We start from the raw sequence: 18,298 nt of genomic DNA, 5'->3' as shown, positions 1-18,298 counted from the left end.
CTGGTCGTTAATTCCTGAAACCTTACAGATAAAGTCAGTCCCACTCTTCACCAATCGTTCAAGGTCTTCGTATTGCACGTGAATTTGAAGCCGATTGAAACTCAAGACCTCGTCAAAACGGTCAATTTTTGGTTTCAAATTTGTTATTTCCATTTCCATTCTAATTTTTTTATTGTTATTTCAATTCTACAATTTCTATCTCGGTTGTTAATTTTTTTATAACTCAATTTTGCAATTAATTTAGCTATAAAATATAGAAATTATTTCAATTGTAATTACTTGCTTTTATTTTAGTACTTATCCTCACATTATTTTACATCAATAAAGTAGATATTTTCACACCAAATCTTCGTGTCAATTTCGCATTTAAATTTCTTTTATTTAACTTGCGGTAGCTATAAATTATCTAGCAAAGTTTTTATAGTGGCACTAGAAACCCAATAGAGACTTTTTCAATCCATGCGTCCCTTGCCAATTGTTTCGTTTAAAATTCAGGTATCCGCACATAATCCATAAACATAACCAACCATATTAATTGAGAATTAACTTCTCTGACATGTTAGCACCTAAACCACTTGTGACAAGATTGAAATTAGCATCATTTGCAAAATATTGCTAACACTAAGGTGACAAGATTGAATACATAATTTTTTTTATTCAAAAGAAAACATTGCCTTCAAATATAGTTTCTTGTTTCTTTTCAAATTTTAGTTACCACTACAAATTATTCAAATATTTAATATATATTATTTAAAAAAAATATATATATATATATATATATATATATATATATATATAAAACAGAAAAACGAGAAATATGAAAGAAGGAAAAAACACGAAAAATAGAAAAAACATTTAAAATGAAAAAGCAATAAAAATATGAAAATGGAAAAATTGTAAAAACACGAAAAATAGAAAAAAGAGGTGAAAAATAGTAAAAACACAAAACGTAAAAATGCAAAAACAAAAGAAAAACGAAATAAAAGCGGAAAATGGTGAAAACCTAAAAAACATATAAACGGGTTAACACAAAAAAAACACGCAAAACATGAAAACATACAAAAAAAAATGTGCAAACGGTAAAACGAAAAAAACATAAAGACGTGAAAAGCTATGAAAATGCAAAAAATAGGGAAAAGATAGAAAAAAACCCAATGAAAACAAGAAAATGCAAAAAACACAATAACATAAAAAATGTGAAAAACACGAAAAGTTGAAAACTAATGGAAAATAGAAAAACGTGAAAAAACGCAAAAAAAAACATTAAAAAAACGTGAAAATTTGTTAAAAACACAAAAACGTGTAACTACGGGAAAACATGAAAACGTGAAAACACAAAAAGTGGAAAAATGCAAAAATCACGAATAGTAAAAAAAATGTTAAAAACAGGAAAACATGAAAAAAGTTGAAAACATGAATAAAAGCGAAAAACACGAAAACGTAAAAAATGTGTTTATAACGTTTTTTTTTCATATTTTCGTGTTTTTTGTTTTTTTTTACGTTTTTTCGTGTTTAAGTTTTCTTATTTTTCGCGTTTGTTCATTTTTTTTTATTTTTTGCATTTTGTCACGTTTTCGTGTTATTCACGTTCTTATCTACATTGTAGATGTAACTCCTTGTTTTCATTTCCTTTGCAAAATCGTTCTGTCAGGTGAAGAAAATGAAGAAGCAATTGAGAAGAAGGGATATCAGTTAAGAGAGGGGTTGATTAACCATCCAAAAATAGTATAAGACTATTTTGCTGATTTGAATAGAGTGAAGGGTTAATTGATGGCTCTATAGTTTAGGGGTCCAAATGGATTTTATGCCAAAAATTAAATAAAAAGCCACTCGACGCTCTATTAATAGAGAGAATGAATAGACTCTTAAGGATTTAAAGAGCCACTAAGAGACCGTTAAAGCTGATTTTTTAACTCTCCTTTCTCAAATCTATCTATACTTACTATATATAATAACGCAAGCAGAGAGAAATTAGAAGAGGTGTTTTAGAGGTCTTTTTGATGAGTTGTCAACGTAGTAAAAAATAAAAATTAAAAAAATAATAACAGAAGGAAAATTGAAAAGTCATTTATATATATTAATAATAATAATAATAATTTCTCAATTACTAGCCCATTAATTAAAGTAATAAAAGAAAGTAAGAGGTACAGAAAAATGAAAAACACAAAATGGAGGAAATCCAAAAGTCATAAATAAATCTATATATGAAGTATGATAGATAGTATTTCACCATTATATTCATTGGGCACCGAAAAAAAAGTCCCCATCAATCTTTAATTTTGATGATGTATTAGTTTTGTTTTTCATACTCTTGTAATATAGTTTTATAATTTTGTTCTTAATTTAAATAATATAGTCTTATAATTTTGTTCTTATTTCATTAAGAGATTTAGATCTATTTAGAAGTAGTTTCCATTTATAAATTATTTAGTAGCATTTTCTTCAAGAATTTTGAGAAGTTAAACTTTGATATCTCCAATTTAAGAAATCCAATAGAAATAGAAGATTTGTGAAAATCTTTATGTTTCTGAAGGTAATTATTCAAACTTTTCAATATATAGTAGTTATTTTGTTCTCAATTATATTGCTGCTTTATTTTTATAAAACAATAGTTGTTATAATTCTATTTTTCAGAGATGAAATTTCTTTTCTATTGTTACCCATGTTCCATCTCTCTCGTTACTTTATCTATGTTTTCTTTTTTATTTGTCTTTTTTTTTCAAAATGACTAAAATAAAGATTTTATACATCTGCATTCTTTTTAGTATATGTTGCTAGGCATAATCATTTCGATTGTCGACTCTAACTGAAATTTAGATTTTCGGCTTTATATGAACTCAACTGTTAGGTTTAATTAAAGTTAGATTAATTTTTCAATTCAGAATCTGGTGAAGTGTACTAATTTTTTTAAAATTTTGTTTATATAACTCCTATGAATTGTATTTTTTTTACTTTTATGCATTTTGGTACGAGTAGATATAAAGTTTCACGCAATAGTGGTTCATTGAAGTTGGAGACATATTGAAGAAAATAATTAAAGAGGTATTGAAACATTATACTTACAAACTTTATTTCAATTATAAATTATGTTATATCATTATTACCATTCTAAGTTCTTTTCTCATTTTTTAGATTCTACATTATTATTATTATTATTATTATTATTATTATTATTATTATTATTATTATCATCATCATCAATAAGAAGTTATGTTTTTATGCACTCTTGCAGACAGAAGACTGTAAGCTTCCAATTATTCATGGAAAATTTGGATTGTGCTAGATATGAACTCAAAATGAAGGTAAAAAAAATAAATTTTGATACTTAAAATCCAAAAATGTAAATTAATTATTCAGACCATTGCTTTTGTAACACATGCCTATAAAGTTATTAACCATTATAATGTGGGTTGTACAAAATTCTTAGTATTTCAAGAGTTTTTAACAAATAAATAGATAAAAATGAAACATGATTATAGGACAGGTTGTTGAAAAATATTAATTAAAAATGTTATTATTTGAATCTCTTCAATTTCTAAAAATATTGAGCATAATGACTCTAATTAATAGAATTAATTTCACATATTAATTATAAACGTTTTTATCTGTGCCGAGTGGTTATAATTGTGATTTAATTCTATTTAACTAAAATCAATTTATGGACTTAATACTTCATTAAGAAAAAGTAAATTTTTTAATTAATGGGCACAAAACATTTTCACTCTCCTCTTTATATGTCTATATCTTGATATTTTCTCTTATTTTAGAAAAAAAAATGAGACAACGATAATTCTCATATAATTTTATTTTCCGTCCCTTCATTTTTGTTTTCTATTCCTTTGTTAGTTTCCTATTCTTGCTTTCGAAATTCAAAATATATAATTATTAGAAAATAATGAAGTAAAAAAATGATACCTGCGAGCGTAACCTTGTATATAACAAATAAGCATGCAAGTCTTTCCTACAACACCATCACTGACTGTTACACACTTGATAAACCGGGGCGCAATTGTAAATTTTGGATATTTATGCTCAATTTTACCGTTTGACCTCTCCACCTTAAAGTATAAACACAATAAATACAATTTATGTCAACTAGTACCGCTCATTACCTACACCTCTAAACCATAAACAAAAAATGCACAAAATAAACATGTTATATAGTACAAAAGGGAAAGAAAAACTTATCTTCAAAAGTGTTCAAGTTGTCAGCTAATAACAAATTTGGTATTTCAGCAACACCTTGTATGAAAATATAACAGTTTTAAAATGCAATCTGTAGTATCCCTAGGCAATATGGATCTATGGTTCAAGTTTCATGATATCAATATGTAGGTGCTTTGATGCTATTAACACCAAAGTTATGAACACATAAAATGACAAAACATTTAATTAGGCATGTTCAATACAATTTTTGTTCAAGTTTCATAAACAACATCAGATGTCTATCTAGTACTGATTTTGAAAACAGACAATATAACTAATAACCACAAGAAATACTAACATGAACATGTACATACCCATCAACTTCCACTTATTATAAGCACTTCAACTCTAAGGTGCGATAACAAAAAAAGCATATGGCCTCATAAAATTCTCAAAAAAATAGAATTTCCGATTTGGTAGATGTTGGGATACAAGTTTCATCTTCTCTTAATTAAATGTGCACAAACATATTTCGTACGAGAAAGAGATTTTTCAGAATGGAATGCAGCTACCATCCTAGTGGCGTCTTTGTAGACCAAACTAAACACGAAAAAGTAAGCATGATGTTGTCAAACTAACAAAAAGTGCATGTCTTAATAAGGAAAATGAATTTTCATCCGAGCCCATGTAAGATGTTCTCTCCATCCCTTCTTATTAACACAAATAGAAGGAGTTTGAGATGTGACTTCCGAGATCGTAATGCAAAATTGATTAGCTTAACAATTTTCTTTATTTTTTCTATAAACTTTTAGTGAAAGCAGTTGTATGCATACTACAGAGGCACAACATATACTTTTGTATCGGGGTCTAAAGCAACACCGCTAGTTGTATATGTAATGTAGATGGAAGTAAAGTATCAAATGTAGGGTATGCATTAAACTGATTTCGAAGAGATAGTATAAAACCAGCCTATTAGAGCTTAAACCCTTTCATGGAAAGATAGATGTCATTTTCATAGGAAGGTCATTGACGATGAAGGTGTAAACAGGGATCTAACAAAAAAAAAGATACGCATTGACGAATAACTTGAGGTTGTCAGACGATTTGTGCCAAGCACACTGGACTTAACCGTAACAATACGTTAAGAGGAGCAAGTAATTGAAGTTGAAAACCAATTTCATGAGAAGTTGAATTACATTTTCCAATAATTTTTTAATATAGAACGCCATTTCCAATTAGGTCGTTGGACGGCCTAACATTAATGAGCTGAATGTCTACTTGCCCCACCAAATGATTGACACCTATGAATTTAGGTATATTAGGATTTGCGATGTGTCAGGAATTGTGTTATGTTAGTGCGTAAATGGAAGTACTATATTTGAATTGGGATATCCGAAAACGACTTCGTAATTAGAAATTTCATTGGAAGTGACAAAGGAACGGTAATCTGAAGAAGGGAGAAATTAGAGAGGATCAAACACAAAATCGATGATCCGGGAATGGTTTTGCGATTCAACGTTGTATTTGCCAAAGCAGTGTGTGAGGCGTTTTCGGAATTACAGTAACAGGGATATTTGGATCAATGAGCTTGCAAAATGATATGCATGGATAGGCCGGTAGTAAAAAAGACAAAGGATATGATCATATAAAGAAAGTGGGAAAGAAATGTTAGAATAAAATAAAGGCATAATGCTCCTCCATCCCATTAACTTGTCAAAATTAGTCATTTTATCCCCTCATGTCATCGAATGTCCTATTTACTCCCTTAACTCGATAAAAGTGGTTTCTCACCTCCTCAACTTATCCATTTATCCCCCCAACTCATAGAATGTCCTATTTACCCCCTTAACTCCATAAAAGTGGTATTTTTCACTCCTTACAATCCGTTATTGAAGCCTAAATTGATAACCTTTTTTAAACATTAAACCTATATTTATGCTATTTTGTACATGGAACCTAAATTGATACTTCCCCAAAAATCATAGGCCTGTTTTGGTACATTATCCTTACATATAATGTATTTAACTTGTTTATATTAATGTTCTTGTTATTTGTATTTTTTATTCGTTCTTTCTCTTTTCAACTTTTTTAGCTAGCTAAATTTTGATTATCTTTTTTTTTTGGCAAATAAATTTTGATTATCTAATTATACAATATTATTGTAATAAACATATAAAGGATCAATATAATATAAAATTAAAACAAAATAAAAAGTTGATGTTAAAAATATATTTTTTTCAAACTCATTTGAATAAGTCCTATTAATTTTGTACTATAAAAGGGTAAGAAATACCATTTTTATGGAGTTAAGTGGGTAAATATGATCATAAGGGATGAGAAATACCACTTTTATAGAGTTAAGGGGGTAAATAGGACATTCAATAAGTTGAGGATGAATAAAATGACCAATTTGGATAAGTTATGGGGATGAAAAATACAATTTTTATGGAGTTAGGGGGTAAACAGGACATTCGATGAGTTTGATTGGTAAAATGACCAATTTAAATAAGTGAATGGTGCTGGAGAAGCGTTAAGCCTAAAATAAAAGATCATACATGTATTAGAGCAACTAAATTAGCAATTTTGGATAATTATGCTTAATTTTAGTATTTGATCTCCACGTTTGAAGTAAAAACATAATTAGTGAAAAAAAGTATTACAGTCTAGTACAGTATTTCAATTAATTTGCCAAATCAAAGTGCAGTAATAGAGGCATTCAATTAGTGATTATAAAAAAAAATCAATTATCCATTATTTGATCAATTAAAGCCGCCATATTCGCGTAATTTATCATATCATTTAACAAAATTACTGTTCAAATATTTAGCTATACCCACGTTAATTTAGTCACACTCAGAATTGCTAATCGATTAAAGTAATTTTTGATATTTTTTTTTTTGTTGAAAGAGCCTAATTTAATTTTGATTTTAATATATATATATATATATATATATAATTAATTGAAAAAGGAAGTTACGAATAGAAAATCAAATAATCAATTTATTAAAAAAAAATACTGCCTTATTTATTTTTACAATAATTTCGGGATTTAACTGTCAATTCAAAATTTGAACTTTATATATAGGAAAAATATTTAATTTAAAATAAATATTTGAATGATGTGCTGACATGGCAAGAAATGATTAGTCCGTCATCGCTACAGTACCATATTATGTCAGCAGTGTGCGAACTACATATATTCTGCAAAAAGAGGAAACAAATATTTGTTTTTCATTAATTCTTTTTCCATTTTATTTTTGTTAACTGCGTTTAGAAAGTGAGATAGACAGAGAGAGAGAGAGAGAAACCCCCAAAGAAAGAAAGTGCAAGAAAGAAACTGCAACAAGAAACCTGAATGAACAAGAAGACGATGATTCACACCATTTACGATCTTTACTTTCAATTCTTACTCGAGAAGAACTCAATTTGATTTACTGTAATTTTCCGTTTTCTTCTTCTTATTATGGCTAGCACTTTGCCGCCTACTGTAAAAGAGTTGAAGAAAGAATTACATAGGCTTGTTACCGCAATTTTGGATGAGGAAGATTGTAGTTTGGAGTTCCTTGATGAAGCCGTAAAGATTTTGAATGCGTTTATGCAATTCAAACTCGGTGATTCTTTTAATTCTTTGAAACTGGTGGAAGATGTCAATGTTGTTCCCAATGATTTCAAATGCCCTATTTCAGGAGAACTCATGTCTGACCCTGTTGTTATCTCTTCTGGCCAGGTTTCAATTTGCATTTTCTTCTTCTTTCTTTCACTGATTATTGGGGGATTATATAGTTAGAGGGTTTTATGTCAAGTTGTTCTTCGATTTTCTATTGTACATTTCAATTTCAATGGATCTTTATGAGTTTTTTACTTCATGATCTTCGATTTTCCTCCTAAAGATATGCCTGCATTTCAGTTTCTGAGATATTTGGTGTTCTTAGTAGAATTGATTAAAGATTCGTGAAGCTGTTTGTTTCTTTTGCTTCTTAGTATAGATTTCTGCATTTTTTTAGTAGTGCCCAAATTTGTAATTGAGGATTGGGATATCTTTGGTCATCAACAATGGAGATTGATAACTCGATATTTAAGCATAATTTCAAGATTGGAGGTTAATTAAGCATAGTTTTGATGGTTTTATCTTTTTCAAATCTTTATGATTGGGTTCTTTGATGATCATCTTGCTGGTTGCTCTCTTTTTTTAGATATGAACTCGCAGGCTTATTGTTTTATTCATTTTTGTTTTTCTGCAGACTTATGATCGAGTATCCATCCAGGAAAATGATGATGGCCTCTCTGAAACTGTCATTATCCCCAATTTTTTGGTGAGAGAAATGATTTCGAGATGGTGCAAGGAACATGGGGTTGAGCTCCCAAATCCTGCTTCACATCCTGATGACAATGTCACTATCGATGCCAACAGAAGCTTCTTGAATTCATTGATTGACAAGCTGTCTTCCTCTACCCTTTCTGATCAAATTGATGCTTCTAAACAGCTTCGAGTGTTAACGAAAAAGAACCCCAAAACTCGGATCATACTGGGCGAGTTGACTATGGGCATTACCAGACTAGTCCTCCCATTGGCTAACAGTGACCCCGGTTCTCAGCCTGATCTCCAAGAAAATTTGATTACTGCCATCTTAAACATCTCAATTCCTGATGAGAATAAGGCAATAGTTGCAGAAAATCCCCTTATTATGCCTATACTAATTGATGCTTTGGAAGTTGGAAACATGGAAACAAGAAGCAATGCTGCTGCTGCATTTTTTACCCTTTCAGCTATCGATTCGAACAAAATTCTTATTGGAAAATCCGGTGCTTTCAAGCCTCTGATTGTTCTTGTAGGGAAAGGAAATCAAAGAGCTGCTAAGGATGCTGCAGCTGCAATATACAACCTCTGCATTGCCACAGAGAATCGAGAGATCGCAGTGCACGAAGGGGCAGTCCGGGTGATGTTCAGGAAGATGTTGGATGGGATACTCGTGGATGAGTTGACGACAATTATTGCTATGCTTGCGAACTATCCACAGGCAATCGCTGAAATGCTGGAACTAAATGCGATATATTATTTGCTGAGACTTTTGCGGTACGAAAATACTGCACACAACAAGGAGAATTTTGTGGTAATCTTGTATGCAATCTGTTTGAATGAGCGGAGTGTATTGAGCAATATCAGGAATGAGGAAAATGCGTATCAAACAATATCAAAACTTGCAAAAGACGGTTCATTGAGAGCGAAACGGAAGGCGGAAGGTATCCTAAAGTGGCTTGACAAAGCAGTTGTACTTACTGATACGACATGATAACACACACAAATTGTTAATTACTTGAGAGAATCAAAGTGTACATTCTGAGTTTTGCAATTGTACAAAGAAACAAACCAATACTGTTAGCCTAGTTAAGCTGTATAAAGTGTGCATACCTTAGACAAGTTTTGGTATGTCTATATGAACCTAATAGAATAGATAATCATCATGTGTCTTTTCTTTTGATTCAAGAGTAAACATCAAGCCCCTTGTGGTGATTTTTTGAATATCTGTCTGTTTTTCAATTGATGTTTTGGATTCATTTGATTGGGCAGGGCCTAGTATTGTGCAGCAAGTAAGTATAGAGTGTCGGCAGAAATTAAGATTATATATATACAACTAGTTTAGTTTAGGATTGGAAAAGTTTTATGGTGACAAAAGAGCAGTATTTCAAACGGGAAAATAGAAGGAAGACACGTATCTTAGTAAAGATGGGGTGACTCATTATTCCATAATTTTTTTGTTAATCTATACACCACAAATTCTACTACAAGTTAAAGCATTTTTAGGCTTAGGGATTTCCCTATTTACTCTGTTTTCTTGGTAGCTATCCATAATCATTTAGTTGGGTCATGGATATATTGAGGTTTAGCAGACTTTTCTAAATTCCCCTTTTCCAGCGTTCTCCTCAAGCAGGATTTCTGGGGCTTTATCTTGGTTATTCTTCTCTCCTCAAGCGGTGATTTCTGGGCGATGGCTGTTTGAAGACGCAGTCGCAATCGGTCAGCGCACGGATTTGATTCGGAGGTCCGTTCTCGCCATTGAGGTTAGTGATTACTGTCAACTGAGTAGTATAATTTGATTGCCTTGTTCTTTCTACTGCCATGGCCGCCTCCGAGCAGCCCCCTCCTCTGAACCACACTGCCACCCCTCCCCTGGTTCCTCCTGATGGTGGAGGCTTGCCGCAAATGAGTCGCCCACCTTCACCAAAGTCCTACAGAGATGCCGCCGTCGATGAAACGATGGAAGACCAACCTAGAATCCCGATTGACCTAAGAGCAAATGGTATGGGAAAAATTGATTTCGACGAAGGTAATCCCTTTTTTCCTAATATCACTATTGCTCTTGCTTTGGTCCAAGAATGGTCGAAGGCTTGGAGTTGTGCTCTGATTGTGAAGATTTTAGGCCGTAATGTAGGCTTTATTGCCTTGCGTACAAGAGCCTTGGAAATCTGGAAACCAAAAGGCAAGATGGATATGATGGACCTAGGCCACGGGTTCCATTTGGTCAAATTTCAGAATCCTATGGATAGAGAGCATGTTGTCCGTGACGGACCTTGGATGGTTCAAGGTCACTATTTAACCGTTCGTACCTGGTCTCCTACCTTTGTGCCATCTGAAGCTACAGTTGTGTCGACACTTGTGTGGGCCAGGTTCCCCAAGCTTCCCTTGCAGTACTACGATGAAGATTGTCTAATGCTGATAGGTAACTCGTTTGGGAAAGCTATAAGAGTGGATAGGAATACAGCGGGGAAAGCAAGAGGGAAATTCGCGAGAGTTGGAGTTGAAATCGACCTATCAAAGCCTCTAACTGCTCAATTTCGTTTAAATGGCAGTGTCTATCATATCGAGTACGAGTGGTTGTATGTTGCTTGCACCAATTGTGGTCGATACGGACATACTAGAGAGGAATGCCCAAATTTGAGTATCTTGAAGAGTACAGACGCGATACCTCAAACTTCGACTTCGCCTAGTACTGTCTCGACTTCTAGTGAATCCGTTGGTGCCGGTTTGGAGGCAGGAATGGGGAAGGATGATCATGACACTACAGCTGAGTCTGTTATGAATCAGGTTTCTCACAAAGAGTCGACCTATGGTGAGTGGATGATAGTGCCCAAACGGAAATACACACCTCGAGTTCCTAGACAAGTTGTTGCCTCTGAGAAGACCCCAAGCCCCACTACTGACTCTTCTAAGCAAAACCCACAAGGCCAAGTGCAATACAAAAAGAATGGTTCCAGGGAGGCGAAAAACAAAGGTGTCGTTCTTGGAAATGGAAGCATCAACAAGGAGTTTACTTTTGGTGCCTCGAAGTCTAGTGGTGTGGCGGCTCCTAAACCTACTTTTAGTGGCCCCCCTGGCTTTCGTGACCTTAGCTCCCATAATATCTTTGGGGATCTGTGTGATGAAGTTGCCGATGCTTCTATGGATGTCGACAAAGCCTACAGGGGCAAGGAGAATGGTCGTAATCCCGATGGCTCTCCAGGCAGCAATAAGCGAAGTAGAGCTGGTAATGTTTCCTTAGAACCTCTTCTATCTAAAGACTTGAATATGATTGTAGTTGAAGGAGGTTAGTCCTCTGTTGTGCGAAAGCAATAACTTTCTTTGCTTCTCTTTTTCTTTATCTTAATGATTATCTCTTGGAATTGCTTCGGAGCCGGTGGTAATGAGTTTCACCGGGCTCTGCGTCATTTGTTGTCTTTGCACAAGCCAGATGTGTTAGCTCTCCTTGAACCTTGTCTTCCCTCTACGCGAGCGGAGGACCTGAGGAAGAAATTGAATTTTTCGAATGTGGATGTGGTAGATACAGAAGGTTTTAGTGGCGGTATTTGGGTCTTTTGGAACTCGGCTAAGTACATAATTACCGTTCTTGCTAAAAATAGATAGTTTTTGCATACTCGCATTACTTGTGTGGGGGGTCCGCTGCATGATTCCTCGTTCTTTGCCACCTTTGCTTATGTTCGTCCCCAGCTTACTTTCAAACGCACTTTTATGTCTGAGATGCTCACCCTGAAAGCCAGTGTGTTGGGTCCCTGGATTGTTGTTGGAGACTTTAACTGCATTAAGTCTATGAATGAGAAACAAGGTGGGTCCTCGAGTGTTCTGGAGTACCCTTTTCTCTAACTGGATTAATGATATGAATTTTGTGGATATGGGTTTCTCGGGCCCGTGCTTTACTTGGTTCAGGGGCTCTTCTCCTCGTACCCGTATTGCTTGTCGCCTTGACCATGCTTTATGTGATACTTCGTTTCGTAATTTGTTCCCAGAGGCCTTTGTTCGGCATCTTCCGAGGAACCGTTCCGACCACGCATCTATATCTGTGAGTCTCCGCCTTGAGAAGTTGGGTCCTAGCAATAAGCCCTTCAGATTTGAAGCTGCTTGGCTCAGCCATGAAAACTTCAGACATTTCTTCAGCTCGGTCTGGGATGGGTCAGTGAGAATTGGCGATAGTCTTTAGAATTTGATTCCTGAGCTTCAGAGTTGGAACAAAGAGACGTTTGGGAATATCTACTCTAGAAAGAGAAGTTTACTGAGGCGCCTTGCAGGTGTTCAAAAGTGCCTTAGTGATCGAATCACAGGGGGGCTGATTCGGTTAGAAGCTAAACTCATGAGGGAGCTTGACATTGTTTTATTGCAAGAAGAAGTTCGTTGGTATCAGAAGTCACGCGTGAAGTGGTTGTGCTTTGGGGATAAAAACACATCTTTCTTTCACACGTCTACTTTTATCCGTCGACGCAGGAACAAGATTGAGGGCCTTAGAAAATGACGCTGGGATTTGGGTTTGGGATGCTTCTAAGCTTAAAGAAATGGTCTCGAGTTATTTTGAACATCTTTACACCAAGGAACTGGACTCTCGGCCGATTTTGACTTCTTGTAGTACGTTCCCTGCTCTCCCTAGCACGGTTGTTGCTAACCTCTCAAAATCTTTTACCCCTGATGAAGTTAGGTTGTCTCTTTTTGATATGAGTCCTCTCAAAGCGCCTGGTCCCGATGGCTTCCAAGCTAGGTTCTTTCAGAAGTTGTGGGCCTCGGTTGGGAATCAGGTATGTGAAGTTGTTTGTTTGGCTCTTTCTTCAGGGTCTATCCCTCTGGGGTGGAATAACACCTTGCTCACCACCATCCCTAAAATTGCTAATCCGGAATTGATCTCTCAGTTTAGACCCATCAGTCTCTGCAATGTGTTATATAAGACTATCACTAAGTGTATTATTAATAGGCTCAAGCCGTACCTCCGCACTGTTGTTAGTCCTATGCAAAGTAGCTTTGTCCCCGGGTGCCAGATTTCAGATAACGTTATTCTTCTTCAGGAAGTTCTCCACTCGTTTAAAAAGAAGAAAGGTAGAAAGGGTCTCATGGTCATGAAACTTGATCTCGAGAAGGCGTATGATAGAATCTCGTGGGACTTTCTTAGAGATACTCTCAATGTGATGGGTTTGAATAGGCAGCTAACTGATCTTATTATGAACTGTGTTTCAGGGTCTCACATGAGTGTTCTATGGAACGGGGAGCAACTTCAGTGATTCAATCCCTCTCGTGGCCTTAGACAGGGAGACCCCATATCCCTTTACTTGTTTGTGCTCTGCCTCGAAAGGCTTAACCATCTTATTTCTGATGCGATCCGGGATGAGGCATGGCACCCTATTGCTCTCTCTCGCGGAGGCCCTCTTTTATCTCACATTTTCTTCGCGGAGGATATAGTTCTTTTGGCTGAAGCTAATGTGAATCAAGCTCTCATAATCAGAGATGTTCTTCACCAGTTTTGTGCCAGCTCGGGGCAAAAAATCAGTCCGTAGAAGTCAAGAGTCTTCTTTTCCTCTAATGTCTCAAATGTTACTAGCAGAGGCATTTGTGATATTCTTGGGTTCCCCCAAACTAATGATTTGGGTATGTACTTGGGAATGCCCCTCCTCCACAAACGCGTCTCCAAGGAAACTTATAAGCACGTGATTGATCGAGTGCATTCTAAACTAGCCGGGTGGAAAGAAAAGTGTCTGAACTTTGCCGGTCGCCTTACCCTTGTCAAATCGGTAATCTCAGCTATTCCTAGTTACTCTATGCAAACCACTCTCCTCCCTAAAAGTATTTGCAATAAAATTGATGCTTGTAACCGAGGGTTTCTTTGGGGCTCTCAAGGAGGCCAACGTCGAATTCATCTTGTAAATTGGGGTACTGCTGGTTTGAGAAAAGCCAATGGAGGCCTTGGCATTAAGAGTATGCGGCGCTTCAACCTAGCAATGATTGGAAAGCTTAGTTGGAAAATCCTTGTGGATAATGACTCGCGCTGGGCTCAGGTTCTTCATGCTAAATACTTTGGTCAGAGGGTTGGCCTTAATAAGTTCCAAGCGAATCCTTCCCATTCATCCACTTGGAAAAGCATTGTGGCGGGCAGCTGTGTGATAAAGAAAGGAGTGGGTCGAATCATTTTTAATGGCAGGGATACCTTGTTTTGGCAGGATTGCTGGTGCGATAACGTTAATCTAAGTTCGGTTGCGATTACTCCTCTCCCTGACGAGATGATGACTGCTGATAGGGGCGTTTCGTCCCTATCTTTTAGCGTGATTTACGGTTTAATTTTAGAAGAAATAAATAAGTTTAATTGCAAGAATAGAGTGTTTTAATAAAATAACGAAATAAAAATAAATTCCGTACTTTCGGTTAATTTTCCTTATTAATAAAACGTCAAGCTAACTCGGCTCTCGAGGATTGTATTTCAGGTACGAGCAAGGAGTGAAAATCCACCGACATACGTGGGGCGTATCACCCTTCACGCAGGGCGTGAAACACTTGGTCAGAAATAATTGCTCAATCCACAGGCACCACGTGGGATCTACTCACCGATACGCGGGGCGTATCAACCTCCACGTGAGGCGTGGAACATATGTCAGAAATGATAAGCCTAATCCTGAAAGTCAGACTGCATGGTCTCCCAGAGTCAACTGCTCCTACGCGGGGCGTCCCACCTTACACGCGGGGCGTGTAAGGAAGTTCTTCAATCCAAAAAGCTCAGAGACTTATTTACGCGAGGCGTGCTTCAGCTACGCGTGGCGTAAAAGACCCAATTCAAGCAATAAAATCTCAGAAACTCAACCACGCGAGGCGCACCCCAGTCCACGCGGGGCGTGGTTGAGACAACAAGATCTTGATTTGGTCCACATGCAGGAGATTTCTGACGGAATGGGCAAATACGCGGGGCGTCCCTCACCATACGCGAGGCGTGTCATGGGAAATCTGTAGAAAATCATGTTCCTCCATGCTTGTATCTTATGAAATCACAATTATACCCCTAGCTTGATGTGTATAAATAGGAGTGACTAGCACTCATTTAAAAGACCCAAAAAGAAGCTTTTGTTATACAATTCTTAATATAGTTTAAGTTCTTGTTATATAGTTTGAGATTTTAATTTATATAGCAATTCTCTATCACCTTGAGAGCTTGTTCGTTGATTCCGGTATTCCATCAAAGTTCCGTTCCATCTCCGTTCACTAAGCTCGAAAGCTCCACCTCCAAGTCCTAAGAGACGGCCTTGAGTCCGGTTAGCTAGTTCCGAGGGTGGATTCTTCCCTTTTCACTTGCTAATTAGCTTGTACTATTCCTATGTACTAGGCTTGGTTGTATTTCATATTTACATTCTCCATATTTACAATTTATGATTCATAATCTCTTTTTCTATATTTGTGTTGATGTTTGCTACTTGTTTTGATACTCGTAATTGATTATTGTGTAGGAGAACGTGATTTCCGACGCCATTCGGGCTATCTTTAGGGATTCATATAGGTGTTGCCTTACCGAAAGTGACGCTCCGGAAACCGTAGGAATTGACAAACCACGGAACTTACGGGCCCTAATTTCTAGTCCCAAGCATTAGACACGCATTGACTAGGAACCACGTAGTCTAAGTACTTCACGGGTCGGTCACACTACACGTAGTCGTCATTGCAAGAGTAAATCATTAACCGTTTATATATTGAGAGTCATTGTTTGTCATATTTATAACTTATCGCCTTCCATATCACTTCGTAGAGTTTTTGTTATATAAATTTGTCTCACCCGTAGTTAGGAGTAGTTTGTAGTTGTTTCCCGAATCAACTCAAAGTATTCACCGCTTAGATAACATATAAAACCGAGTCGTTTAATACTTGTAGTTATAAATCCCGTGGATTCGATACCCGGTCTTAACCGGATTATTACTTGATACGACGGGGTACACTTGCCCCTAAGTAGTGGAGTCTAGTAGAGATAGAGAATTTAGGAAGATCACATCCATAGTCGTAACGCACTTATCATAATATACATCATCGTCGTCATAAAAGCTCTACCCGTACGCTACGCCATCAAGTTTTTGGCGCCGTTGCCGGGGATTTATAATTTCTTGCAATATTAGACAAAAACGTTTTATTGTTAGTCTAAGCATTATTTTTGTATAAATTGTTTATATATACTTTTTACTAACAACATTTTTTCTTGTTTATAATTATTTCATTTATTTATTTTATGCACACCCGATCTCGGAGTGATACTCTCATTCTTATTGATCTTGAAATTGAACGTACTCTTTGTAGGATTCGGAGAGAGAAAATGGCAAACCTCAACAATGAAGCTAACCAGCCCAAGGTCAACCAAAGGCCGCTAGTGCAACCCGTGAATAACAACCGCAATGGTGGAGGCAATGACACGCGCTCGATGATGGAGATTCTTGCTCCGCATCGTCCTCAAAACCGCAACGGAATCGTTGCCCCCACCATTCCGGCCGACACATATGAAATAAAGACTAGCATGATCCAACTAATCCACCAAACTTGGTTGATAAGTCTCCAATTCAACGTTCAAATGTCCACTTTAGTGCTAGGTTATTTAATTAATTTGATGTTATTTTGGGTATTATTGCTTGTTTTGGTTTGATTTGCCTCAACAGGACTTAAATGATTAAAAGGAGCAGAATTGGACTTAATTGAAGAAACTTTGGACCAGAAAGGAATTTGGTGCTGAATTAAAGGAGCTGAAACGAGAATGGAGTTAGTCTTGCCCAAGACTAAGGACCTCCGAATGTGCTGATGTTCAAATTGACCAGGACCTTTTCCTACTCGAAAAAGAAGGCATAAAATCAGGGATTTGAAATTTGTAAAAGATGTTGCTGATTTAGATAGATATTATTTGGTTACCTAACTTTTAGGAGGGGGTTTTCTCTATAAGTAGAAGAGGAACAAAACTTCTTCTCTTAGGTTTTTTTCTCTTTTTGGGTTCTTAGTTAGCTTTATTTATTTTTATCATCTTTAATGGTTATCATAGTCGAATTCATGACTATGTGTAGCTAAACACTTTATTCGGTTAAGGGATTAATCAAAGGCGAGCATTATTTTCTATCGTGAGATTGTTACTCTTTAATTTAGAAATCTGAATTTATATGAACTGTTTGCATGTTTGTTAATCTATAAAATCAGACCATCATTGGAGGTTCAGGTGACGGTTCGGCCGGACTTTTGCTTTTTCTTTCATTGAACAACGTTAGGATTAGGATTTGTAATCATCTGAATATCTTAACAACAATTAAGCGCATGAACATGTGATTTGGTTTAAATTGGAATCACTAAGAATTCGGTTAACTTAGATTGGGTCCTTCTAATTCTTAATGCTTTCGACGGATTAAATTATAAGCGCTAAGCTAGAACTGTCTGATTGAATATGAGCTTATCTTTAGGTGCTCTAGGATTTGCTTTACAATTAAGGAAGAATTAGGTCGGGAATGAATAAGGAACGACTATAACCAATCCAGATCATGTTAATTAAGATAATGTCTCACCATCAATGATCGATGGGAAATAATTGTTTGGCCTGCGGAATCTCCCTTAACTGAAATTCCAACATATAATTTTACATTCAATTTCAATTCGAGTCTGCAATTTTTTATTTATTCATTAATCAACAATTTCAATCCTCCCTATTTACTTTTTGTTAATTGTTTGGTTATATTTGTGATTAGATCAGTATTTATCCTTTGGGTACGACCTTTACTTGCTCTTTTACATATGAAATAAAGACTAGCATGATCCAACTAATCCAACAACTTGGTCAATTCGGAGGGGAACCCCATGAAAACCCTAACGAACACCTTGATAAATTTCTTATGTGTGCCGAAACTT

At 35.7% G+C, this 18,298-nt stretch overlaps 2 protein-coding genes across 5 annotated transcripts; both read left to right on the top strand.

Annotated features, from left to right (window-relative positions):
• Positions 1-7,400: 7,400 nt before the first annotated feature.
• Positions 7,401-9,667, top strand: LOC136206145 (U-box domain-containing protein 9-like). Its single transcript, XM_065997080.1, has 2 exons — positions 7,401-7,873; positions 8,388-9,667. Exons 1-2 carry the CDS (start codon positions 7,610-7,612, stop codon positions 9,435-9,437), a joined length of 1,314 nt encoding a protein of 437 aa, XP_065853152.1. The 5' UTR covers positions 7,401-7,609; the 3' UTR covers positions 9,438-9,667.
• Positions 9,668-9,946: 279 nt separating this feature from the next.
• On the top strand, positions 9,947-17,503 carry LOC136206446 (uncharacterized). Of its 4 annotated transcripts, none has more exons than XR_010676278.1 (2): positions 9,947-10,206; positions 16,721-17,503. XR_010676278.1 is itself a non-coding variant. In XM_065997502.1 (2 exons), the coding sequence occupies exons 1-2, from the start codon at positions 10,265-10,267 to the stop codon at positions 16,789-16,791; spliced, it is 1,476 nt and encodes a 491-aa protein (XP_065853574.1). In that variant the 5' UTR covers positions 10,222-10,264; the 3' UTR covers positions 16,792-17,503. The 4 variants fall into 4 exon arrangements, 1 of the variants encoding a protein (XP_065853574.1); XR_010676280.1 differs by lacking the exon at positions 16,721-17,503 and adding an exon at positions 15,886-16,700; XR_010676279.1 differs by lacking the exon at positions 16,721-17,503 and adding an exon at positions 14,875-15,787.
• The last annotated feature ends 795 nt before the right edge of the window (positions 17,504-18,298 follow it).

Source organism: Euphorbia lathyris, chromosome 9, assembly GCF_963576675.1.
Source record: "Euphorbia lathyris chromosome 9, ddEupLath1.1, whole genome shotgun sequence".
In the NCBI taxonomy this organism is placed as follows: Eukaryota; Viridiplantae; Streptophyta; class Magnoliopsida; order Malpighiales; family Euphorbiaceae; genus Euphorbia; species Euphorbia lathyris.
The sequence above is the reverse complement of the archived record's forward strand: the minus strand, read 5'-3'. Positions and strand labels throughout refer to the sequence as shown.

Coding starts and splice junctions, on each gene's coding strand:
- LOC136206446 (XM_065997502.1), top strand. CDS start 10,265: ATGGCCGCCTCCGAGCAGCCCCCTCCTCTGAACCACACTGCCACCCCT. Junction 11,670..16,720: donor CAATAAGCGAAGTAGAGCTG/GTAATGTTTCCT, acceptor TACTCTTTGTAG/GATTCGGAGAGAGAAAATGG.
- LOC136206145 (XM_065997080.1), top strand. CDS start 7,610: ATGGCTAGCACTTTGCCGCCTACTGTAAAAGAGTTGAAGAAAGAATTA. Junction 7,874..8,387: donor TTGTTATCTCTTCTGGCCAG/GTTTCAATTTGC, acceptor GTTTTTCTGCAG/ACTTATGATCGAGTATCCAT.